Source organism: Lemur catta, chromosome 17, assembly GCF_020740605.2.
Source record: "Lemur catta isolate mLemCat1 chromosome 17, mLemCat1.pri, whole genome shotgun sequence".
Classification (NCBI taxonomy): Eukaryota; Metazoa; Chordata; class Mammalia; order Primates; family Lemuridae; genus Lemur; species Lemur catta.
Window position 1 is genome coordinate 14618969 of NC_059144.1, and position 23064 is coordinate 14642032.

The 23064-nt window shown below is 45.8% G+C and overlaps 2 protein-coding genes and 1 pseudogene across 2 annotated transcripts; 2 read left to right on the top strand and 1 right to left on the bottom strand.

Moving 5' to 3' along the window:
• The first annotated feature begins 115 nt into the window (after window positions 1–115).
• On the top strand, window positions 116–13353 carry LOC123622236 (WAP four-disulfide core domain protein 8-like). Its single transcript, XM_045528420.1, is given in 7 exon segments — window positions 116–334; window positions 5056–5131; window positions 7729–7869; window positions 9034–9201; window positions 11145–11285; window positions 12222–12364; window positions 13186–13353. Coding segments are annotated over 6 exon segments (885 nt in total). The 3' UTR covers window positions 12362–12364; window positions 13186–13353.
• An 847-nt stretch (window positions 13354–14200) lies between these two features.
• LOC123622614 lies at window positions 14201–15046 on the bottom strand (annotated as a pseudogene).
• A 1608-nt stretch (window positions 15047–16654) lies between these two features.
• Window positions 16655–22734, top strand: LOC123622615 (eppin-like). The gene is made up of 4 exons (XM_045529124.1): window positions 16655–16856; window positions 18539–18670; window positions 21719–21886; window positions 22413–22734. Exons 1-4 carry the CDS (start codon window positions 16766–16768, stop codon window positions 22430–22432), a joined length of 411 nt encoding a protein of 136 aa, XP_045385080.1. The 5' UTR covers window positions 16655–16765; the 3' UTR covers window positions 22433–22734.
• Window positions 22735–23064: the final 330 nt, after the last annotated feature.

A 23064-nucleotide genomic window follows, 5' to 3' on the forward strand; every position in this document is an offset into this window, starting at 1 on the left:
GCCTCATTAGCATAGTGTCTGTGGCTCTGTGTTCCCGTAGCGGTCCTGCGATCGGCGTTCTCCGCGTGGTGCGGAGCAAGGGTAGGCCCCGCGTTGCATTTTGCCCGGCTCCAAGATGGACGGCAGCGGGGACGGGGAGGCCGCTCTGGGGGAGCACGTGGCGCCCTGCTCGCCTGCTCCCGGGGCTGCTGGGATGGTGGCGGAATCCCGAGGCCTCCTGGACCCCTACATTCTTTCCCCTGCCCTTCTGCAGGGCCCTGGCTGGCTGCTCGTGGACCTCAACGCGGGAAGCACCCGCGAGACCCCGAGCATCCTCCCCGGCTCCGTCCTTCCTGTAGGCTGCTTCCGGCAGCCCCTGCGGATCCTCCAGTTTTGCTAAGGAGGGAACCAGAGACCCGGGACTTTACTCAGAAGCCTTCACCCCGGTGCCCAGTACCGAGCGGACGCTCGGCCAGTCTCAGGCTAATCCCTGGAGAAACCAGAATGTATTACGTTAAACCTTCTTAAAACTTATCTTGGTATCGTGGTGACAGGTAGGTGAAAGTGAAATCCGCTTAACATGCAGTAAACGACAGAGTTTGGTTTTTTGCCTCCAAAATTGCCTGCTCCCCCTCCTTTGAGAAAACGGTCTTTTTGGCCCAAACAACTGGGGAAATTCCGTCAAGTCAGCTATCTGAAGCATTTTTCTTAGAACTTCGTAAATGCTAAACGCGTCTTTGTGGGAGTTGTGTAATTTTTAGTAGGTGCTCAAATACTTGCTTAACTTGGTATTTATTTTTAAATCTTGTCTATTTATGTAAGTTATCCTCAGGCCGCGTATACCTTGAGGTCTAAAAGATTATTAGTGCAGTAAACCGTGGTTACCATAGTCGATTAAAGATTCAGTGACAAGTCTCCACTCTTTTATTGGTCTTTTAAATTTAAAGTCTTGTCAGTTTTGCTATGATACAGGTTGTGAGCCACCAGCCTATGTGCAGAATCATCAACATGAAAGTAACTTTTTCGACAGAAACATTAAAAGTAGAAGGCTGTCTAAAATTTAAGTAACTTGGAACCATCTTAAAAATTTATATCTCTTTGAAAGTCAAAAGCACCATGGTAGAAACTTCATCTAGTCAGTAAATACCAAAGTTCCAAAGTGGCTAAACTATTCCAACAAGAAAATCATTGTTTTGTTAGTTGCTGAAATAGAGTTTTGTACATGGGCGATCTTGGTTGAGGTATCTCTTTAACAGTTGAAGTTTTTTACTAAAACTGAAGGTGAGAACTTGAGACTAGATACCCGATAGGAATTTTGATAGCAATTTGTTTTTCGTATTTTCTGGTGGACTCTTCCTTCTACCTCTCTTGATCCAGAATCAGCTACGTAAAAGGACTTGATTGTGTCAACCTACCTCCTTCTTTATTAGTACAGTATATTGCAACTGGCTTTTAGAATGACTTCCCCATCCTGATCCTCCAGCAAAATTGGAGGAGGGTTATGAAGGCTATTTCCTGCCTCCTGGTTTTAGTGGCTGCAGGAACTTTGTATCTGTACTGAAGAGGACTATGTAGCACTGTTTTCCTTCTGATTTTTTAAAATTACATAAATGAGGAGATAATAAAACTAAAATATTACCCTAACATGTGGCTTCCTTTTATTTCTTGTCTGCTGATACTAAGTACTGTGCTACAGTGGATCAGGTTCCTGGTTTTACAGTTAACCAAAAGAGAGTTTGGGTCAAGTATGAAATAATAAGGGGAGGCCAAGTAAGTCTTGGGCAAACTCTTCTAGCCGTAATACAGTTTTATTAGTTAACGGAAATCGTTTTCATTTTTACTTAAAATGTTTAAGATTAAATGTTGTGATTATTTGGTTTGGTTTGGGATTCCCATGAGGATGGGGTTAAGACCTACTAATAAGATAGAAAGCATAATTGATTAAGGTTTTGAATGCTAGTACAATGCTCATTTTGACTAATTTCAGCAAAACTGAAGAGAGGTGTGTCTGGTAGCAGGACACTTCCGTTTTGTAACATCTTTTAGCTCAAGATGTTGGAGTTTCTCAGCAGAGTTCCATGGTTAGTTTGTTTCTTAACTAGTCCTCTACTAATGGGTATAATTGTATTTTGATCTTCAAATTAGAGAACTTGGGTTTTACCAAGTCTAGCACCATTAGGTCCCACCTTTGTGGTACCTAAGAAACTGCCCTCTCTCCCACATTGACTGGATGAGAGTTCTCATATGTCTGGGATTTTTAGTGGGTAGGGAGAAATACTTGGGGATTAGGCAGAAAGAACCTTGTTCTAAAAGTAAGTTACCCCCGCCTCCAACCATCTTTCACTTTCTAGGTTCTATAGGCCTTCTCTTTGCCAAAAGTCATTAAATAGTTGGACACTGTATTTAGATGCCCACTCACAAATTTACTGTGTGTCTTGGGAGTGTTTCTCTGGGATTGAGTTATGTTCCCTTTAATCTAGCAAACCTGTGGCAAATTGAGCACAACAGCATCGTTTGTAGGTGTTGGAGACCTGACTGCCTCCTGGGACTTTCCTTTGATTCTAAAGATTCTTTAGATTCCTCTGCTTTATGACTGTAGATGGACTGAAGTAAGTTGAGCACATGGAAGGGAAAAGCCCTGCAAGGAGGTTGAAACCTGTTCTTATGTTTCTCAGCACTTGAAAGGGCTAGGTGATGATCCTTCCCAGCCTGGTGCTGTTTTTAATGAGGGGTTCTCCTTCCTTGACAATAACAACAACAACAACAATAGTAACAATAAGAGTTTGTGGCCTGAATGAAACAAGGCGCTGAACCTTGTTGTTTCTTTCCCCCACTTTTCTTTGCTTTGCTCCCATGGACGCATCCTCAGGAAAATGCATTCTCAAGCTGCTCCTTTGGTACTCAGAAGTTTTTACAGTTTGAATGCATGTGAGAGATAGGTAAGAAATACATCTTTAAAAAAAAAAAAAAGAATGAATGAAAGAGAGAAAAGGAGAATTTCAGGATGAATCATTCTTAGGCAAATCAACTTCGGGAAAAAGTAAATGTGGCTTTTAAGAATCAGGATATAATGTTTTCCCTCTCTGTGCCTGCAGACCCCCTGGAAAATCTTCCTATATCCTGAGGGATATGGGTATCCCAGCATGAGCAAGACTGATCTAGTCAAATTCACTCATTTTTCAAATGGTTAGACCGAGGTAAAACTAGCTCAGGTGGACATAGTGAGTTGATTGGAGCCTGGATTTCAACCAGAATATCTTCATTCCTGGCTTGTTATTTCCATGGCACCTTCATGACTCTGCATTCCAGGTCTGTCCTGGTTGTTTCGAGCCCCCACTGTGCAGCTCTCCACTTGTTCCCCACAAGACCCATGTTTTGTAGTCTCTTATTCGAACAAAACCCCCTCTAATGAAAATGGATTCATACTGTGTTAACGTTGCCAGATTTAGCACATAAAAGTACAGGCTGACCAGTTAAATTTGAATGTCAGATAAACATCAAATAACTTTTTAGTAGATTTATGTTTTCTATATTGCATGGGACATACTTACACTGAAATTATAACTGGGCATCCCCTGTTATGCTTGGCAATCCTATTAATCTTTGTCTCTCCCTCCATACCATCCTGGAGCTCTGCTTTCTACTAACTGACGGGCTCGTCTGATCAACCAATTCTCAAGATTGGGTTACTATGTGTTACCAGGTGAAACGGTAAAATTTCAAACCAAAAGGTGACTTGATCATAAGAATTTAAGGCATCATAGGGCCTTTTGGTGAATCTTTTAAGGAAACTGATGTAATGATATTCACAGTTCCTGACTAGGGAACTTAAAAGCTAAAAAGGTAATAGGTACCATTTTTGGCAATCACTTAATTACTATTATTATTTGTTAGCTGACTAAAATATATTAAGCACTGATCATAAGCCAGTTACCGTGCTTTACAACAATAGTTCAATTAAGTCTTGCATCTACGAGGTAGGTGTTGTTATTGTTTTCTTTATGACAAACCTCAGTGAGCTTGAGGGGCTAAGCCAAGACCACACGGCGGTAGGTGGTAGATCCAAGATGTGAATTCAGGTCTAACTCTATACAGTAAGTTTTCTACCAGGTTGGTGGTTTTATTCCCATTTTCCAAATGAGGAAACTGAGGATCCAAGATACGCTGCCGCTGTAAGTGACCAAGCCAGGACCAAAATCAAAGAGGGGGAATGAATTGCCATAAGTCTTTACTTTTAGGCAGCCACATAAATGTTGTCTGTCTCCCTCCCCCTCCCTTCTTCCCCCACCCCCTGCTGTTTTTAAATACATTTACTCTGAGAGTTAATACAGTAAGACATTATTCATTCCTCACAACTTAAAATAAAAACTATATAAGGGTCATGAAGAGAGATATAGACAATGATAAAATAAAAACTACGTAAGGGTCATGAAGAGATATATAGACAATGGGGGTTGAGTAAGTGGGAGATCATCTGTTTGTCGTGTCTGGGAGCGTCACAAGATCCTAGGCTTGGGTAGCAACAGAAGACTAAGAAGAATCTCTTGGTTAACCCAAGGTCATCTGGGCTCATTTTTGCTTCTGTGGCACCAAGATCCAGTAGGGTGTGCCCAGGCCCTCTGGAAAATCTCATACTATCCATTTCTGTCATCAGTGGAACAAAGAAAAGATGCTCACTGGTGTCTGGGGTTGCACCAGGAGTGACTGTGGGCAAACCAGCCCTGTAACCGTTCCAAACAAATTTCTGTGATCATTCAAACTTGGCCTCTTACCTGGGAGCGAGACAGCACGCAAGTGTCTGGGTAGGACAAAGCACAGCACCATGGCAGAATATGGGGTGACTGGGCAGGGTCCTGGAACTGATTGTCCTAGACCTGCCCTGATTCACCATCTGACCTCAGACAAATCCCTGCCACATTCTGAGTGTCAGTTTTCTTGTCCGTGAACTAAGGGAATCTGGTGGGTCATATCTAAGTTTCCTCTGCACACATTTTTGTCTTTAGATTGTACCTAACTCCTGCCTCTCTTCTCATTCATACACGCACCTTCCTCTTCCACATCTCCACCCTCTCCTAGAGGAATGTAATTTTCCTGCTGCTTCTCTTCTTATCTTTGGAGCAGACCTCTGCATCGCTGGCTGACGAAATCAAATGTGGGTTCAAAAAAACTGCAGCTCTTCTTCCGTGGGAGGCATTCTTGGGGATGGAGGGTGAGGCCACCTCTACTGTGGATAGACAGCTACCTCTGCTCCCCATGCTGACTCTCCAAATCCTTCCCTCACCTGCCCCCACAAATTATTTCTCTAACTTTATCTGTTATGTGTTTTTTCCAAGTTTAATTTTTTTAAATTGATGAGTCATCAGGCATAAACCCGAGGGCGAGGACCAGCGAGGAAGCTGTTTCGATAGTTAAGGAAAGAGGAGGATGAGTTCAGGTGGTGATCTGGGGGCCGGGGTGTCTTAGTGAATAGGGAACGGAGAGGGGCTTGGAGAGAGATTTTGGAGACAGAATTGGCCAAAGCCCATGACTGATAGGATGCTGGGGTGGCAGAGAGGGAGGAAGGAATCTCTGGATTTTAATAACAGACTGGACCTGTCGATGCCAATTACCAAGATGGGGAACAGAGAGTAAGGAGGTGCTGCCTAGGCACAATGAGACACTAGTTCTGTCTTAAATGTGTTAGAACAGGGGTGTTTACGAGATGCCGAAATACTGTCTTTCCCAGGCAGTTGGAAATAGGGCCTTTAGTTTGGAATAGGGGCTGTGTCCGGAGGGTCCATATGGGAATCACAGTCGAGAGATGTGATCACCAGGAAGTATGTGTCAGGTAATGTCAGGAGACAGATGTGGCCAGAAATCCCCAGTAGATGCGGAGAGCCCCCTGGGGTGTTCAGGAAGGACGCTATACACACAAGGCAAGTGGCTGAGAAAGGCCGACCAGGGAGGAAAGAGGGTTTTAAGAGAGAGTTCAAAAAGTGGGGTCCCTAGGCCTCTCTTTCTAGAGATTCTAATTCAGTCAAGACTCTACATGTTTTAGAAGATGAACAGATGATTTTGATGCATGCTCCAAATTAGGAGCCAAATATTCTCCTTAGCCTCAAGCCATACTGGAGGCTGCATTAAGGGTGCCATGAAGGTTAAAAGTTATAGCTGGAAAGTACTAAAATTCTTAGTGGCTGGTCTTCAGGGAAGACGTGGGGCTTCTGAGTTGAGTCCTGGATTATAAGTCCTAGACCTGGCCCCTAATTCACTATGTTGTCCCATCTGACCTCATTTTTATAAACCTGTGAAATCAGGTTGGTGCTCATGATAAATATGGTACTTCCAGTTCTAAAGTTCTATAATTCCAAGACTCAGTAGTATCCAAGAAGATCATGCCTCTCTGGTCAGATTCCACTGGGGTGATACCCAGTACAGAGCCACGGAGCCACATTAAGCACTGTATTGTCTGTCTGTTGCTGTGTTACAAATTATCTGTAGATAAGAAGTCTAGCTTGGTGCATCTGGGTTCTTTTGCTCAGGTTCTCAACCAGGCTGAGGTCAAAGTGTCAGCCAAGGATGTAGTTCTCATTTGGGACACAGTGTCTTCTAAGATCACTGGTTGTTAGCAGAATCATTTCCTTGAAGTTGTAGGACTGAGGCTCCCTTCCTGGCTGTCGCTTCTAGACGTCACCCTTATTCCTTAGCACTTGGCCTCAGCCATCTTCAAAGTTACTGATTGGATCCTTCTCATAGTTTGAATCTCTCTGACCTCGTCTTCTCTACCAATCAGAAGAAAACTCTGCTTTTTTAAAGGACCCAATTGATTGGGTCTGGCCCACTTGGTTATTCTCTGATCTTAAGGTCAACTGACTTGGGACTTTAGTTTTTCTGCAAAATCCCTTCACAACAGTATCTAGATTAGTGTTTGATTCAATAACCAGAAGATGGGAATCTTGGGGGTGCAACTTTAAAGTTCTGCCTACCACAAGCACATGAAATCGGGAAGCCGTGTCTAACCCTAGAAAGGGAGGAAGCAAACTCCACATCTGCCAAGCTCTTACCTTGGGGCAGGCGCTGTGATAAGTGCATTATGGGCATCATCTCTCTCGACTGTTATAAGCAGCCTGTAAAGTAGGGATTGCTATTCTCATTTTAAAAGTAGAAAACTTATGACTCAGACAAAGGAAAATACTTTCCCATCATTATTTAGCTAGTGAGTGTTGGAGCCAGGGTCCCAAGGTGGATCTGTCTGACTGTAGTTCTCCTTCCACTCCACCATTCTTTCCCCCCTTAGAGGTAACCTAGAGGTCATACAGTTGAACTCAGATTGGTCTTGAGTTCACCAGGAGCCAAGGGCCAGAGTTAAGCCTCCTGACTTCTATTTCCATGTTTCCACCACTCCTTACTAATTTCCCCTATCAACCAAGATACTGGAGGAAAAGGCATTAAGCAGTAAAATATTAAGTTTCAAAAAGAAAGGGGAGCTCCTAAGTTTAAGGCAAGGGTCTAGGTCCTTACCTAACCGCTTGCCCTGGAATCCAAGATCCTTCTCCTTCTGTTCCACCTGGGCACGAATTCCTGATTCAGATCCATCTAAATGTACTAAGAGTGGTAAGAGACAGACCTGGCCCCTAAATATAAGCAGATCAAGAACCAAGAATTGGAAGTAGAGGATGGGGCTGAGAGAATTTCATACTCCCCTTTGCCGTGGGAGGAGAAGAGCTGAAACTCTCAAGGAATGTGAGTGTGGACATTTATTTCTTGCAGAGAAACCAGGAGTGTGCCCCGGAGAAAGGATTACCTGTCACATTAAAATTCAGGACTATTGCAGAAGGGATTTTGACTGCTCAGGACACCAGAAGTGCTGTACTTTTGCCTGTAGGAAGAAGTGGTTGGATCCCTATCAAGGTAGTGGCATCCAGGTTGAGGGCAAAGTTGCCTTTTGAGGTTTCCCCCTTGCTCTGCCCAGAACTGGCGGGATGGCAGGACAAAGAGGCCAGGGCTCACGCTTTTCTCATTCTCTTCAGCTCCCAACCCTTGAGTCCAGACCATGAGTCTAGACGTGGTGGCCACCAACGAGATAATATTATTAGTCTTCTTTGGTCAACATTCAGTCATTCGCAAATAACTAATACGTGTTGCACGCTCACTCTGCGTCAAGAGACTGTTTTTGGCACTGTGGCAAAATCAAACCTCAGTCAGTTTAGATGCTGGGGTCATTTTTGGACTCTTTGGCCTTCAAGGAGGTTTTTCTGGTAACTCAAGGAACTGCGTTTTATGAAGATTCTTTCATTCACTCATTCATTCATTTATTTATTCAACAAGTATCTATTGTCAATGTCCTTTGGACAAAGACCACCAGGTACACACCTGCAGTTGAACAAGTTGGGTTTATTCCTTGCTGCAATGCGGGAGAATGTTCACCATTGGCAACCATGAGGCATCTCAGTAAGAAGCTGTTAGAAAGAATCTATTACAGGATTTGAGTTTTGACTGGATAATTTGGGGAAGGGTTTAAACGAGTGAGGGCTTGCTCTAGATTACGTCTGTCAGAAAGTGGGAAAATTCTATGACTGGGTGTCCCAGTGAATCTTAACTATACAGAGGACAGACTAGAGTGAAGGTAAAGCTATAATTGGTAGAGAAGTATAAGTCACCCATGTTACCTGGGAGAGGGAGGTGTTTGGTATCTTGTAGGTTTCACAGTGACCTTGTTTTTGTGTCACTTTATCATGATCTCAGAGTGATCTTATCTGATTTTTTTTATGTCCAACAAGGGTCTTGTCCTCCTGAAGCTCAGAGCAATGGAGAAGAAAGATCAGCTCCAAAGTACAATATTGTTATATACTCTTCATAATATTCTTTGCAAGGAAGAAGTGATTCTCGGAGGTACTGTAAAACATAGACTATCAGTAGTAGAACTAGGACTAGAACCTAGCCTTTCTTTTTTTTTTAACTGTGCCCCTTTCTACGACTTGGATGATAATACCATGAACTATGACAATGGCTGGGGACCTGACCTCCTTTTATTTCTACCTTTTATGTTCTTCCCTCTTTTTTTCCTGCCCTCAGAACCCGGCACATTGCCCTTGAACCAAGGAATATGTAAGCTTAACCTATGGCGCTGGTATTTTGACTTTGAAAACGGTAGCTGCAAATCCTTTACATATAGGGGCTGCCTTGGGAATGCGAACAACCTCTTCAGCAATGATGACTGCAAGAAGGCCTGCATGTCAGTTGGTGAGACCCATATCCTGGCAGTCGGAGTGCCTAGTTTAACTAGAAATAGTATTGCCAGTAAGGTTATAGGCTCATACTTTGAGGTTAAACTTCCTTGGTTCAAGTCTTAGCTCTGTCATTCACTGGACAGGAGGTCTTGGGGCAGTTGCCTGCCTTTGTGAGTTTCAATTTTCTTGTCTATAAAATGAAGATAATAATAGTATTTACCTATGGAATTATTCTGCCAAAAAAATGACACAGTATACATAAAGTGTTAATGAATTTTGGCCAATGGGACCTGAAAGCCAGGTCTATTCCCCTGGAAGAAGGTTCCTCATCATATCACCCTATTGAGCATCACCCTGAGGATTTACCCAAGAATGAACCATAGAAAAGCCAGCTCTGGAATCTCGTGGAGTAAGTGTAGACACTGGCAGTGGAGAGTAGAATGGGGTGGAGGGGAAGGCTGTGGATTCCTTTTTTAGTATAGTGATCTCCAGTAATGTTGGGAGACAGTGCCCTACAACACTTAGGAGTCAAATGACCTGGATTACAATCTGACCTTTCCCACTTACTGCAAGTTTCTTCACCTCTTTGAGTTTCAGTTCCCTCCCCTTTGATACTGGAATAATAGCAAACACCTGATTGTGATGTTGGTAGGAGTATATGATCAAAAACACACAAAGACTCAATATGGTAGCCATCCAGTGGTATGGGTTCACCAAATGGTAACAATTGAGGTGGTGACCATTGATCTTCAAAATGCAGCGCTGTGTGATGTATGAGGCACGCTGAAAGGTGTACCATCACTACCGCTTTACACATAAGGAAATAGAGACAGAGGTAAAGTTAGTTGCCCGAGCACTCCCGATCGGTCAGGAGTAGAGCTGGAGTTTTAATTTCATGGGCCCAGTGGCAATCCTGTGGCCTGACTTGGCGAAACACAGACCACAAGCTTCCCTTTGTGGGAGGCTCTGAGGAATAATGGTGCTGTAGACGAGGCCTCGGTCCTCTCTCCCGGGAGCATCAGGAAGACAAAGCCAGGGAAATGGGCTTGGGCTGGTTTGTGGAAAACTTAGGTTGAGACTCAGAGACACTCTGAGAGTCAAACATGCCATGGCCTGAGCCTGACTAGGGGAAGAAGAATTTCCTGGAGAAGCCCTCATAGAATTTGTAATCAGATAAGGACAACAGTAGACATGCACAGAATCCCAAAGAATTGATTTAAATACCATCTGTGTCCTAATGACCCATACTTCACTTGTCTAAAATGGAATCATTTACCTTCCTTCCCCTACCCCAAATCTGCTCTATTCATAGTTCTCTTCACCTATTAATAGGTTGGAAAAACTTTAAAATCACACTTGATGCCCCTTTTTCTCAGTTAACATCCATTAAGTCAGGAAATAATTTTAATTTTATCTTGAAAGTAGATCCTGAATCTGACCACTTCTTACCACCTCTGCAGCCACCACCCTGATCTGAGGCTCCGTCTTCTCACTTGGATTGCTGCAGCAGCCTCCTAAAAGGTCTGCCTGCTTCCATCCTTCATGCAGTCTGTTACCAACACAGTAGGCCCAAAGACCTTTTTAAAACATGGGTCAGACTGTGTCACTCCTCTGCTGAGAACACTGCAATGGTTCCCCATTTCATTCACAGTAAAACCAAATATCCTAAAATAGCTTACACTGATTTGTGTAGACTTCAGAAGGAAACAGAAGTCACTCATTAAGTGGCAGAACTGGGACTTTACCTTGGGGCTTCAGGCACGAAGCCCAGCCCTCTCTCTACCATATCCCATGATATGGTGAGGAAATGTCATTCTTGGATATTTCTAAGAATGGATAGGGTGGGATGAGCCAAGTTGCAGAAAGAAGTATTAGCTTCGAAGAGAAGGAAAAGCTGTTTTTGAAGGGTGGTGAGATGGGGTGGGCTTTGAAGAAACTCACATCTGCTCATTTTAGTCAAGGAAGGTCAGTGCCCACTCTTTCCTTTCACCGCCCGTATGGAGTGTCCAGCTTTGTGTATGAGTGACATCAATTGCCCCAAGTGGAACAAGTGTTATGAATCCACATGTGGCTTTGTTTGCTCCAGGGCCTGGACAGGTGAGGACTGGAGATACACCTGCTCAAGTCTACTGGGCATATGCCAAGGACGCCATGTTGTCCCATGGAATGGGAGTGTCTTGAATCTCAGATTCACCTTGGGTTGACCTTTGAGGAACCTTGAGAACCTTTCTCCTTTTGATGCCCAGCTAGTGCCCTGATGTTGACCTCTTGACCTCTGAAGACTGTTGTGCTGTTCTTGTAAGCCAATCATCACTCTCCATCCTTCCCCAAGAAAACTTACTTGTTCTGAGTCTCATTCCTCAATACCCTACCTGCAAGGTGACAATATCCACTGATTCATTAAAAAAATTGTAACAATTAGGTACATTCCTAATAAGCTCTCATGTCTGCATAGAACTTCAGAGCATGAGCATCACAGTCGTATCCCATAAGGTGGCCTGGGGAAAAGATTGGTAGCAAATGCTCTTGGAGTAGAAGCCAACTCTAAGCTGGTGTTTATTCCCACATGTAGTCCCAGGGATTGTCAGTGTTTTAAGGTACACCGTGTTAAGGTAGCAAGAGTTAAAGGCTTTTCAACAGACTTCAACTTTTCTATTTGCATTCTGTGTGGCCTTAGGCAACTTACTTCCCCCATATGGTCCTCGATTCCTACAATTCATAAAACAAGAAAGTTCTGGGTGCTTCCTAATACTCTTTCCACCTCTGGTACTCTGGGATTATATAACCCCAATCCATTCTGTAGGAGCAGGCAGGTATCCTATCACATTGCATAAATCAGAGATGGCAAGACTTTTGATACTCTTCAAGTTATTAGCCATAGAAAGTTGATACTCCACCTCTTCCAGTCTATTGTTACTGTAGGGGAAAGGGTAAGAAGCTTAATCAGAATAAAACCCTGTTTGAGAGTCCCAAATTTGTCTCAAATTATGACCAACTATTTCAACATCAAGTATCTTATTTTACCCTAAAAAGTCAAAGCAGGTTTCTGCCCACGCAAGCCCTTGGTGTGTCCCAAGATTGATAAACCCAAGTGCCTGCAGGATGATGACTGCCCATTGGCAGAAAAGTGCTGCACAGATTGTGGACTGAAATGCATGGAACCCCAAATTTGAACAGTAAGTAGAAAATACTATCATCAAAATAATTACGAGTAGCATAATCAAAAGCTATCAGTTTTGTCTTGTATCCAACTACCTTGCCAAATTGTCTTATTAAGTATAACAATGTTTAATAGGGTTACTTTGATTATGTATATTCATAACATCTGAAAATAGTGATAAGTTTGACTCTTTATCCAACTTCATGACTTTATTTTCTTGTTTATGTGGAATCTCTGAAATAAAGTTGAAAATAAAGGCAATAGCATCTATGTCTAGTTCCTTATTTTCAAGTCAATAGTTACTGCAGTAGTATAAAAAGACATTTGTTGTTGGATTTGGGATAAATAGATTTTATGCACTTAGATTATTTCCTCTGTTAGGGTTATTTCCTATCCACTTACAGCTGCTATTGAAAATGATTGCCAGGCCGAGCATGGTGGCTCTCGCCTGCAATCCTAGCACTCTGGGAGGCTGAGGTGGGTGGATTGCTCCAGGTCAGGAGTTCAAGACCAGCCTGAGCAAGAGCGAGACCCTATCTCTACTAAAAAATAGAAAAATTAGCTGGATGTGGTGGTGTGGGCCTGTAGTCCCAGCTACTTGGGAGGCTGAGGCAGGAGGATCATTTGAGCCCAGGAGTTTGAGTTTGTAGTGAGCTATGATAGATACACCACTGCACTCTACCCAGGGTGACAGAGTGAGACTCTGTCTCAAAAAAAAAAAAAAAAAAAAATGCAACCTTAATTGGGGACCCTGGGAACCATTTACTGACTCCGTGAGTCTTGAGCCTCTGTCTCCACTAATGACATCACCTTCTCCCCTTTCCTCCTTTTTTTAAGGTGTGCACTTTTACTGAACTAGCCTTGAGTCTGTGTACAGGTAAGCCCTGGCTGCATCCACACCTCCACCTACTCCCAGGGAGACTGAAGGCCTTCAAGCATCTCAAGTTGGGGGATAAACGGGGCCATGATAGTTGATCATTCAAAATAAACCAAAGTTAAAAAGTATCACTGTGGTTTCTCTTCATATAAATCTTTTGCCTTTTTAAAAAGTATTAGCCAAAGATTATAAGAATTTGCATTACATAATTTACACAAGGATTGCTGTCACCTCCCCTGTGTGGACTCGGGAGAAAACTGGACCATTCTCCTTAGAGAGAAGAGGGGTGCTTTTCAGAGAACAAGGAACTTCCTGTATCAATACAGCTCATGACATTCGGAATGATTGTTTAAAAAAAAGAACAACATACAAAGTCCTTGGCAACATTGTTGAACTTTGGGGATGTTAGCTCCAACTGCTATTGCCTTCGTCATTCCAGTTTTTAAATCCTGAGTCAAGGCCTGGCATGGTGGCTCGCGCCTGTAGTCCTAGCACTCTGGGAGGCCGAGGCAGGAGGATCGCTCAAGGTCAGGAGTTCGAGACCAGCCTGAGCAAGAGTAAGACCCAGTCTCTACCAAAAATAGAAAGAAATCTGGACAACTAAAAACATATATAGAAAAAATTAGCCAGGCATGGTGGCATATGTCTGTAGTCCCAGCTACTTGGGAGGCTGAGGCAGAAAGATTGCTTAAGCCTGGGATTTTGAGGTTGCTGTGAGCTAGGCTGACACGATGGCACTCTAGCCCAGGCAACAGTGAGACTGTTTCAAAAAAATAAATAAATAAAAATTAAATAAAAAGTAAATCCTGAGTCAAACAAAAAAAGAAAGCCATACCGATCTCATCTTGTTTTCTGAGCAAGTTAGGTTTTGTCAAGGAGGGGTGTATGTAACGAATGCAGCTAAGGAACAGTCTGCCTAGAATCATTTGTGGTGGCTGGTGGAGGGGCAGACTCCTTGTACTCCTGCTTGCTGATTCACATCTGCTGGAACGTGGACAGCAAGGCCAGGATGGAGCCACCAATTGACATGGAGTACTTGTGCTGGGGGTGGGGCGGGGGGAGAGCGATGGTCTTGATCTTCGTCATGCTGGGAGCCAGGGCAGTGATCTGCATTCTGTTGTTGGTGTCTGGGTACCTGGTAGTGCCACCAGACAGCACTCTGTTGGCATACAGGTCCTTGCAGATGTCCATGTCACACTTCATGATGGAAGTTGCAGACATTTTAATGGATGCCACAGAATTCCACACCCAGGAAGGAAGGCTGGAAGAGAGCCTCAGAGAAACAGAACTGCGTTTGCCGACAGTGGTCACCTAACCAATGGGCAGCCCGTAGCTCTTTTCCAGGGAGGAGCTGGAGGCAGCGGTGGCCCTCTCCTTGATGTCACACACAATTTCCCACCTGGCCCCGGTGGTGAAGCTGTAGCCGTACAGATGCAGGGTGAGGGCATAGCCCTTGTTGATGGGCACAGTGTGGGTGACCCTGTCACCATAGTCTATCATGATGCCAGTGGTACGGCCAGAGGCATATGGGGACAGCTGAGCCTGGATGGCCACCTACATAGCCAGGGTGTTGAAGGTCTCAAACATGATCTGGCTGAAGTTCTCACAGTTGGCTTTTGGGTTTGGGGGGCCTAGGTCAGCAGCACGAGGTACTCAGAAGCCACATGCAGCTTGCTTGCAGAAGGTGTGGTGCCAGATCTTCATGTGCTCCCAGTTGTTGACAATGTCATGTTCGATGGGGTGCTTCAGGGTCAGGATGCCTCTCTTGCTCTAGGCCACACTGCCCACATAGGAGTCCTTCGGGTCCATGCCCACCATCATGCCCTGGAGCTACTGTCAACGATAAGTGCAGCAATATCGTCATCTGTGGTGAGCTGGGCAGTGGGTGTGGACCAGTGGCAGAGCAGCAGGGTGAGGGCCAGGGGTCTGTGCTCACAGGGTGGACACAGTCTTGGTGGTTCTTCATCCCTTTTGGACTCACCATTCCTCTCCACCTTCAACTCCACAGTGAAATGTCAATATTATATCCACATGGATACCAGAAGGTTCCCTAGGGAACTGTGGCAAGAACTGATGTGCTCAGCTCCCTCAACCTTATCTCTGACACTCACTTGCTGGGTGACAGTCAGCAACCTCACTTCTCTGGCCTATGATCCTTGTCTATAAAATGAGAAAATGGGGCTTGATGGTCCTTCAGAACCCTTCCACCTGGTTATTCTGGGTTTTCACTCTCTCCTGGGCTGAGTTTGGGAGAAGATGGGAAGTAGAATAAGAGGACAGCACTGCTGAGGATGCCTCGGTTACTTGTTAGGAACTCTACCCCTTATATCTTGTGGAATCTTCCTTAAGTGAGATTGTGAAGTTGGCGGGATAGGATTCCCATGGGGGCTCTGTGACCCCAAATTTTGTGACCATGTAGTCACTCACTGATGATGAGGGTGGCTTCTGTCTGTCATGTAGGAAAATTTGGAGAATAAAGCTTGGCCCAAAAGGGTAACACCTGGTTAGGGAAGGAAATGGGAGCCCTGAAGATATCATTTACTCTTTAAAGAGTGTCTCTGCCCGCAACTAGGCCCGACTGAGTGGCTGGTGTTCTGGATTCCGTGGCTGCAGGATGCTGCCCAAGGTCGCCAGCACCCTCTTTCCTGTAGCTCTTCCACCAACCCAGTTAGAACCCAGAAACTCTGCCGTGTTACTGAACTTTATTCAGTTGTAGTCTCTTGGACAGTTTCCCTCATCTCACGGCTCCTGCTCAGACAATCAGAAGTTTGCAGCAGAAGGTAGAAGCTCCCCCATAAGCTCTGACCTTCTGTGCAGCTCTCAAAGCAACATGACTTGGACAAACACCCGCTGAAGACTCTATAATCAGCCCGATTCTTCCTCCACACCCCACTCAATGGCAACATCTTTACTCTGTGGCTTTAGTCAGAGAATATGAGTGACCCAAAGAGAAGATAAAAGGGAAAAAGATGGGAGGAAACTGTGGGAGAGGGAGAAAGGGACACAGAAACCACGGGAGACTCACAGAAAAAGAGAAAAAAGTTAGATATAGGCACAAAGTGTCCCAGAGAAACAATGAGTTACCAAGAGATTGACAGAGACACATTGTCAGGGACAAACAGAAGGGGTGTGCTGGTTGGCGTGCATGTACATGCGAAATGAATGAAGGATGAGGACGTTCCACGGCTCTCCAGGTTACCAAGATGAAGACTCGAGATGGTGGCATTCACACTTAAGGCAGCCTGGAAAGTGTGAAATCAGCCCACTCCCCGGGTTGATCAGAGGGCCCAGCCCAGCACAGCCCAGGAGGCAGGGCCAGGAGCCATCCAGCAAGAGACCCTCCCCCAGCGCTGTGAGCTGTGGGTGTCAGTTAGTCCCATGTGTGACCTTGGAACTTGGCGTTCCCAGCAGGAACGAGGGTGGCTGGCTTGTCTCCAGTTCTTATCCCCGAGGTGCTGGCTACTGAAGGAATAGGCAGGGCCAAGGCAGCCGGACATTTCCAGGTTCTGGAACCACCAGACAGGCAGGTCGCTCTTCAGAATGAAATCGTCTGGACTTTTGAGCCTCATGGTGCTGTGCATCCTCTTCATGAATGTCCTGGGACCTGGTCTGAGTGGACAGTTCTTTTCCAGTAAGTACTGGGCCTCAGCCCTTGCCCCGGGGAGAGGGGAGTTTGCTGGGAGGAAGAAAGAAGGAACAAATCGTTAGATCTGGGTTGCTTTCCACCACCTCAGTCCTGGTCCTGGGTTGGGAGAGGAGGGAGAGGTTTGGAAGACCTATTCTGTGGACGCAGGAACCCTGACTTAGGCAATCCCCACTTTCAACCCCCTTAAAGTGGAGTGTTTCTTGGGAAGGTGGTGGGGTGGGGGGGTACGGGGAGAGTCACAGGATCTAACACTTATAGGAAGAGCTTATATTAATTGGAATCTGGGAAGCCTAAGGGACCTTCCCCTCACCCCATGAGAAAGACAGGCCCCCTTTTCAGGATATCATCTCTATCTGCCCCTGGTTCTTTCAAATGTAGCTCTAAAAAGTGTCCCTACATCCCCAGGGGTTCCTTGACTTTGGGATGAAGGACAGTATCCAGAAGTCCTTCTAAACTTAAGACACTAATACTCCATGACTCTATGGTAATAATGATAATTGTTACCATTTGCTGAACATTGAATACGTAGGGATTTCTGAGTAGGGATTTCCAAAAAATCAAACAAAAAAAGAGGACTAAATCTTGGTAGCCACGTAACCTTGGCCAAGTTCCATGTGTTTCGGTTTCCTCATCTGTAAAAATGGGGATATTAATAGGACTCGTGTCATAGAGCTGTTATGAGGATTAAATGAGATAATACATTTAAAATGCTTAGAAGACTGTTTGGCTTATAGTAAGTACTTAAGAAATGTTAGTTAACATTACTGTGCATCACTTACCATGATTAAAGATTGACACACCTTGTCTCATTTCTTCCTCACAAGTCTGTGAGGCCAAAATGCTTTAAAGATGAAGAAACCAAGGTTCAGAGAGGGTAAGTGGCAGACCAAGAGTTAGAATTCAAAAACTAAACTGACTCCAGGGTGAGTGACATTAATCACTGCTGCAGTCCCCAAACCCTAGGCCACGGACCGGAATTGGTCTGCAGCCTGTTTGGAACCAGGTCGCATAGCAGGAGGTGAGCGGTAGGTGAGTGAGCGAAGCTTCATCTGTATTTAGAGCGTTCCCCATCGCCTACCATCCCCCCCCACCCCCCAGACTGTGGGAAAATTGTCTTCCATGAAACCGGTCCCTCATGCCAAAAAGGTTGGAGACTGATAAATCATTGAATAATACTGCCCTCCAGAGGAACTTCCAAACATTGACTCTTCAACAAGGCAAAAGAGCAGATACGCTTAAACCAGCTTAAACCAAAAAAGGCTATTTTGCCTTCCTGGGGACATACGCAATGTCAGGGGGCATTTTCGGCTGTTGCAATTAGGAGTACTACTCTATATAATGGGAAGAGGCGAGGGGTGCTGCTAAACATCCTACAGAGCACAGGACAGCCCCCCACCATGAAGAATTATCCAGCTCAAATGTCACTAGTGGTTGAGAAATTCTGCATTTTAGCAGGGATGGGGCTAAGGACTGGGGTAAGAAGGTGGTCTGCAGGGAGGGTGATTCACACAATAGGGAAACACATGAGGCCACCCCAAAGGAAAGGACTCCCGGCATCAGGCAAGATGAAAGCAAACTTCCCTGTCTCCCTAGAATCGCCTTGTGTCTAGCAAAGGATGGGCACTGTGCCCGCCAAGGCTTATGTTGTAAGACTGCTCCTTTTCTAGAGAGATGCCCCAGAGTCAAAGAGCAATGTGAATTCAAAGAAAGGGACCTGTGTACGAGCGACAGACAATGCCCGGACAGAAAGAAGTGCTGCCTCTCCAGCTGTGGAAGAAAATGTCTAGACCTCGAACACGGTAATCATCAGAGCCTCGTAATAACCAACCAACACCCCTACCCACGTCCTCACCTACTGCCTGCCTGGACTGGCACTGTCCCCTGGTTCACTGAGGGGCGGGCTCTGGACAAGATTGCTGGATTCGAGAGACCTGGGATGTAGGTTCGTTACTGCCTCTAATATGGTGTGTGACATTAGTAATGTTCTTGTCCCATCAGAGAATGCCTGAGACTCACTTTCCCCAAACAAAGATAGGTGAAGGAGTGGAATTGAATCAGATGGTTTTTTGGCTACATGGCTACTTTTTGCTATCATGATTTTCTGAGTTCCCAGGTAGCCATTTTTGTCCTAACATATACCAACATTGTTGCTGCCAATGATAAGTTAAGCAATTTATATTTTCTAGCTTTTTGCTCTGGGGTGACCACCTCTCTGCCTATACAACTTTGTACCAGGAATCCTCCCCTGCCCACTCCAGACCAGAGGGTTTTTCCTTTGCTGCTGCAATCTTTTTTTTTTTATAATTTTTTTTTTTTTTTTGAGACAGAGTTTCCCTTTGTTGCCCAGGCTAGAATGAGTGCCATGGCGTCAGCCTAGCTCACACCAACCTCAAACTCCTGGGCTTAAGCGATCCTACTGCCTCAGCCTCCCCAGTAGCTGGGACTACAGGCATGCGCCACCATGCCCGGCTAATTTTTTCTATATATATTTTTAGTTGGCCAGATAATTTCTTTCTATTTTTTTGGTAGAGACAGGGTCTCACTCTTGCTGAGGCTAGTCTCGAACTCCTGACTTCAAGTGATCCACCCACCTTGGCCTCCCAGAGTGCTAGGATTACAGGCGTGAGCCACCACGTCCGGCCTGCTGCTGCAATCTTAACTCCATGCCCATCTCCCGGGGCTCCAAAAAGACTATCAAAGATTCTTTATTTATTGGCTTAACAAATATTTATTGAATGCCTCTGAGACCCACACTGGGATTTGGCCTGCTCAGCGTGGTCAGGAAGCTTGGGAGAGCCTTCTCTGAGAAGCCTGGAGTTGAGTTTAGAAAGATGGGTGGTATTTTAGGCACAAAGCGAGTGGAAGGGCTTTCTAGGCACAGGGTACAGCACACACAAAGGCTCAGTGGTGCGGCCCAGGGAGGCCAGAATGCAGAGTGCGCGTGGAGGGTTGGGGATGTGATCAGGTTTGTACTACGCCTTCAGAGAAGGAAAGAGGAGGAATGGAGTATCTTGGAGGACATCAAGGTGAAAGAAAAATGTAGCCTGGACTAGAGAGGTAGCGGAAGGGATGAGGAAGAGTGGGGTGTCAGGTGTTTAGGAGATGAAGTGGACTGGGTTTGACAGGGGAGTGGAGTGAGCAGGCAGGGGGCTACGTCACTCACACACCTGCAGGTGAGGATCCTGAACCCACACTTCCTGGTGCACATCTCAGTCCAGTTTTTACCAGCCTTTTGACCTTGGGCAAATTAACAACTTCCCCTCACTGTGCCTCAGTTTCCTCAGATAATGAAAGGATCAGTGTTAAAGGTCATTTTGAGGATCAGATAAATTGATGCATGCGGAGTGCTTCAAGCATTGCCGGGCACATAATGGCCACCTGATATATGTTAGCTTAAATCATTTGTCATTCCTGACTGGGAGCTCCTAAGTAGCAAAGGCCGTTGCCGTTTCTTTGTCCCTTAAAGCATTTTAGCACATAGTACGTGTTCAGTGAATGATTTATTCAGTTCGGATCAGGATATATTTTATTTTGCCTTCAACATTCCATAAAGTCCTGTACTGTGCCAGGCGACCTGTTAGGGATTTGGGATTCCAAGATGAAATCAGACACAATCCCTGCTCACCAGCAACTCACAGCCTCAGGGATGAGCCCAAAGATGTAAACAAGTGACGAGCATGCACATGAGATTCAGAAGCAAGGTGTGGCAGTATGGGATGTAGAGTAGAGTCATGAGAGATGTCACAGGGGAACTGAAGTCTGAGAAAGGCTTCGAAGGAAGAATGGGAGTGTCACAAATGAGTGGCAGTGGGCACATGGCAGGGCAAAGGCATGGGGAGCTGGCATAGCATGGTGTGCTGAGTACTGTCGGAGCATGCAGCTCACCGGGCTCTGCCAGGGGAGGAGGCCAAAGCCACAGTAGGACCCAGAGGATGAAGGGCCTTGTGAGTCACAGGAGGACTATGTCACAAAGTCAAGGGAGGTCTTATCTGTGGAATGACAGGATCAGCTTAGCTTCCAGACCCACCTGCGGCTTCTCTCTGGTGGGCAGCATAAAGCATTGATTGGCAGGGCCAGGACTGGAGGCAGTAGAATGGGTGCGAGGTTATCTCGACAGCCCAGCCATGAGATGCTGAGGCTTAAATCGAAGAGACTGGCAGACAGGTGAGGTCTGAGGAGGTAAAAGTCAGCAGGATTTAATTGTTTAGCTGTGGAGATTTGCCCTCATGGAACTAGGCAGGCATTGTTCAGTTGGGGCCTGTATCAGTTTGCTAGCTGTGCTGTAACAAAGTACCGCAGCCTGGATACCACAGAGATGGATTGTCTCACAGTGCTGCAGGCTACAAGCCCAAGGTCAAGGGATCAGCAGGACTGGTTCCTTCTCGGGGTTTTGAGGTGTCAAGATGGTGAGGGAGAGTCTGTTCCATGCCTTCCCCTAGCTTCTGGCGCTGTGCTGGCAATCGTTGGTGTGCCCTGGCTTGCAGACACATCACCTGGATCTCTGCCTTCATGTTCACATGGTGCTCTCTCCCTGTGTGTGTGACTTTGCCCAAATTTACTGTTTTTTTATAAAGACACCAGTCATATTAGATTAGGGGCCCACCCTACTTTGGGATGACCTCATCTTACCTAACTGCATCTGCAACGACCCTGTCTCCAGGGATGGGATGCAGATACCCACTCCGGGGGCTCCCTGGCAATATGCGCAATATGTCAATGGAACTTGGGTCCCGTGCTGTGATAGGGAAAAGGAGTTTATTCTCGTTTCATCTATGGTGGTTGCCAGGGGGAACAATATTGTTCCAGGATGGGTACTCTGAGTTCTCAACTCCAGGGTCTCTTTGCAGATATATGCACTATGCCAAAAAAAAGTGGCCCGTGCATGGCTTTGTTTCTTCGGTGGTGGTACGCTAAGGAGAATAATACCTGCTCCCCTTTCGTCTATGGTGGCTGCCTGGGAAACGATAACAACTTCCAAACCAAAGCCATCTGCCTGAATTTCTGCCAAAAAAGACGTGAGTTCCGGGGCCCCAGGCTCGCCAGGCCCATGCTGGGAGGCCTGGGAGTTGGCTGGTCTGTCCCGGGGCAGCTACATCCTTGGCAGACCTCGTGCTGACAGAACCAGCTCCAAGCAGGAGGGAAGAGGGCACCTTGAAAAGGGGTAAACGATGTGGCTTTCTGGGAACCGAGGATCAACAGGGACTCGGGGGCCAATCGAAGCTGGGAAGTACGAGGAGAGGTAGGGGGGTGGAGGGAGGTGCAGACATAGTGAAATCTCAGACACCTATTGCAGAGGGGCCACGGGACATCCAGCCTAGACACGTGAGCCAACCAGCCCTCCCAGGCCATCCATTTCCTCAACACGGCCTTTGCCAGCAATCCCCTCCCATCCAGTTTTCCTTGACGGAGATGACTTGCTCCCAACGCAAACCCACTTCCGTTTAACGTCCTCCTGTGAAAAGATGTATAGACATAACTGCAAGTTCCAAAGATAAGCTGAGCCCAAGAAGCTCAGCTGGTCCTGTCCTGCTTTCTCAACAGACTTCTTCCTGAATGGATAAGGACACACTGGGACAATGCCAGGATTTAGCTCATGCTCTGAGGACCTGTCCATGAACCTGACTGATGCTCTGGCTTGGCTTCCACAGTTCCACCCTCAGCGTTCCGAGGCCCGTACCTCTCCCCAAACTGAACCGCAGGGTCTGCCTCCCCTTCCTCCCTCTCTGCCCCTTTTCATGAATAATATCCTTCTGGTTTGATCCCACATTTATATCTTACCCCTTTATCTCTAACTTCTAGAGCTCCTTACTTATACTGTGTGGCTCTCAATTTTTCCCAATAAAGTACTTGGCTTAGTCCTTTACTCTGAGGCTGAGTAATTCACATCCGCTTGGCACATTGAGGCTCCCAGTGACATCAGTGAGCGGAGTGAGGACAGTCAGAATCTTGAGAGTCGAGAGCTCCAGGGATATTGTTATCCTCCTCTGTTTCTTCAAAAAATTGTAAAACCCTTTTAAGGCAAGGGCCCACGAATGTTGCCTTAGTTTGGATCCCCCAGAAATTGACCCTGGACAAGGGTGTGGGCGCAGGTGGTCTATTTGGGAGATCTCTCCCAAGAAGCACAGGGTGGAGAGTGGGGTGAGTGTCGCAGGGAAGAGAGAAGGGTCGATTGTGAACTGGTTACCACTGTGGG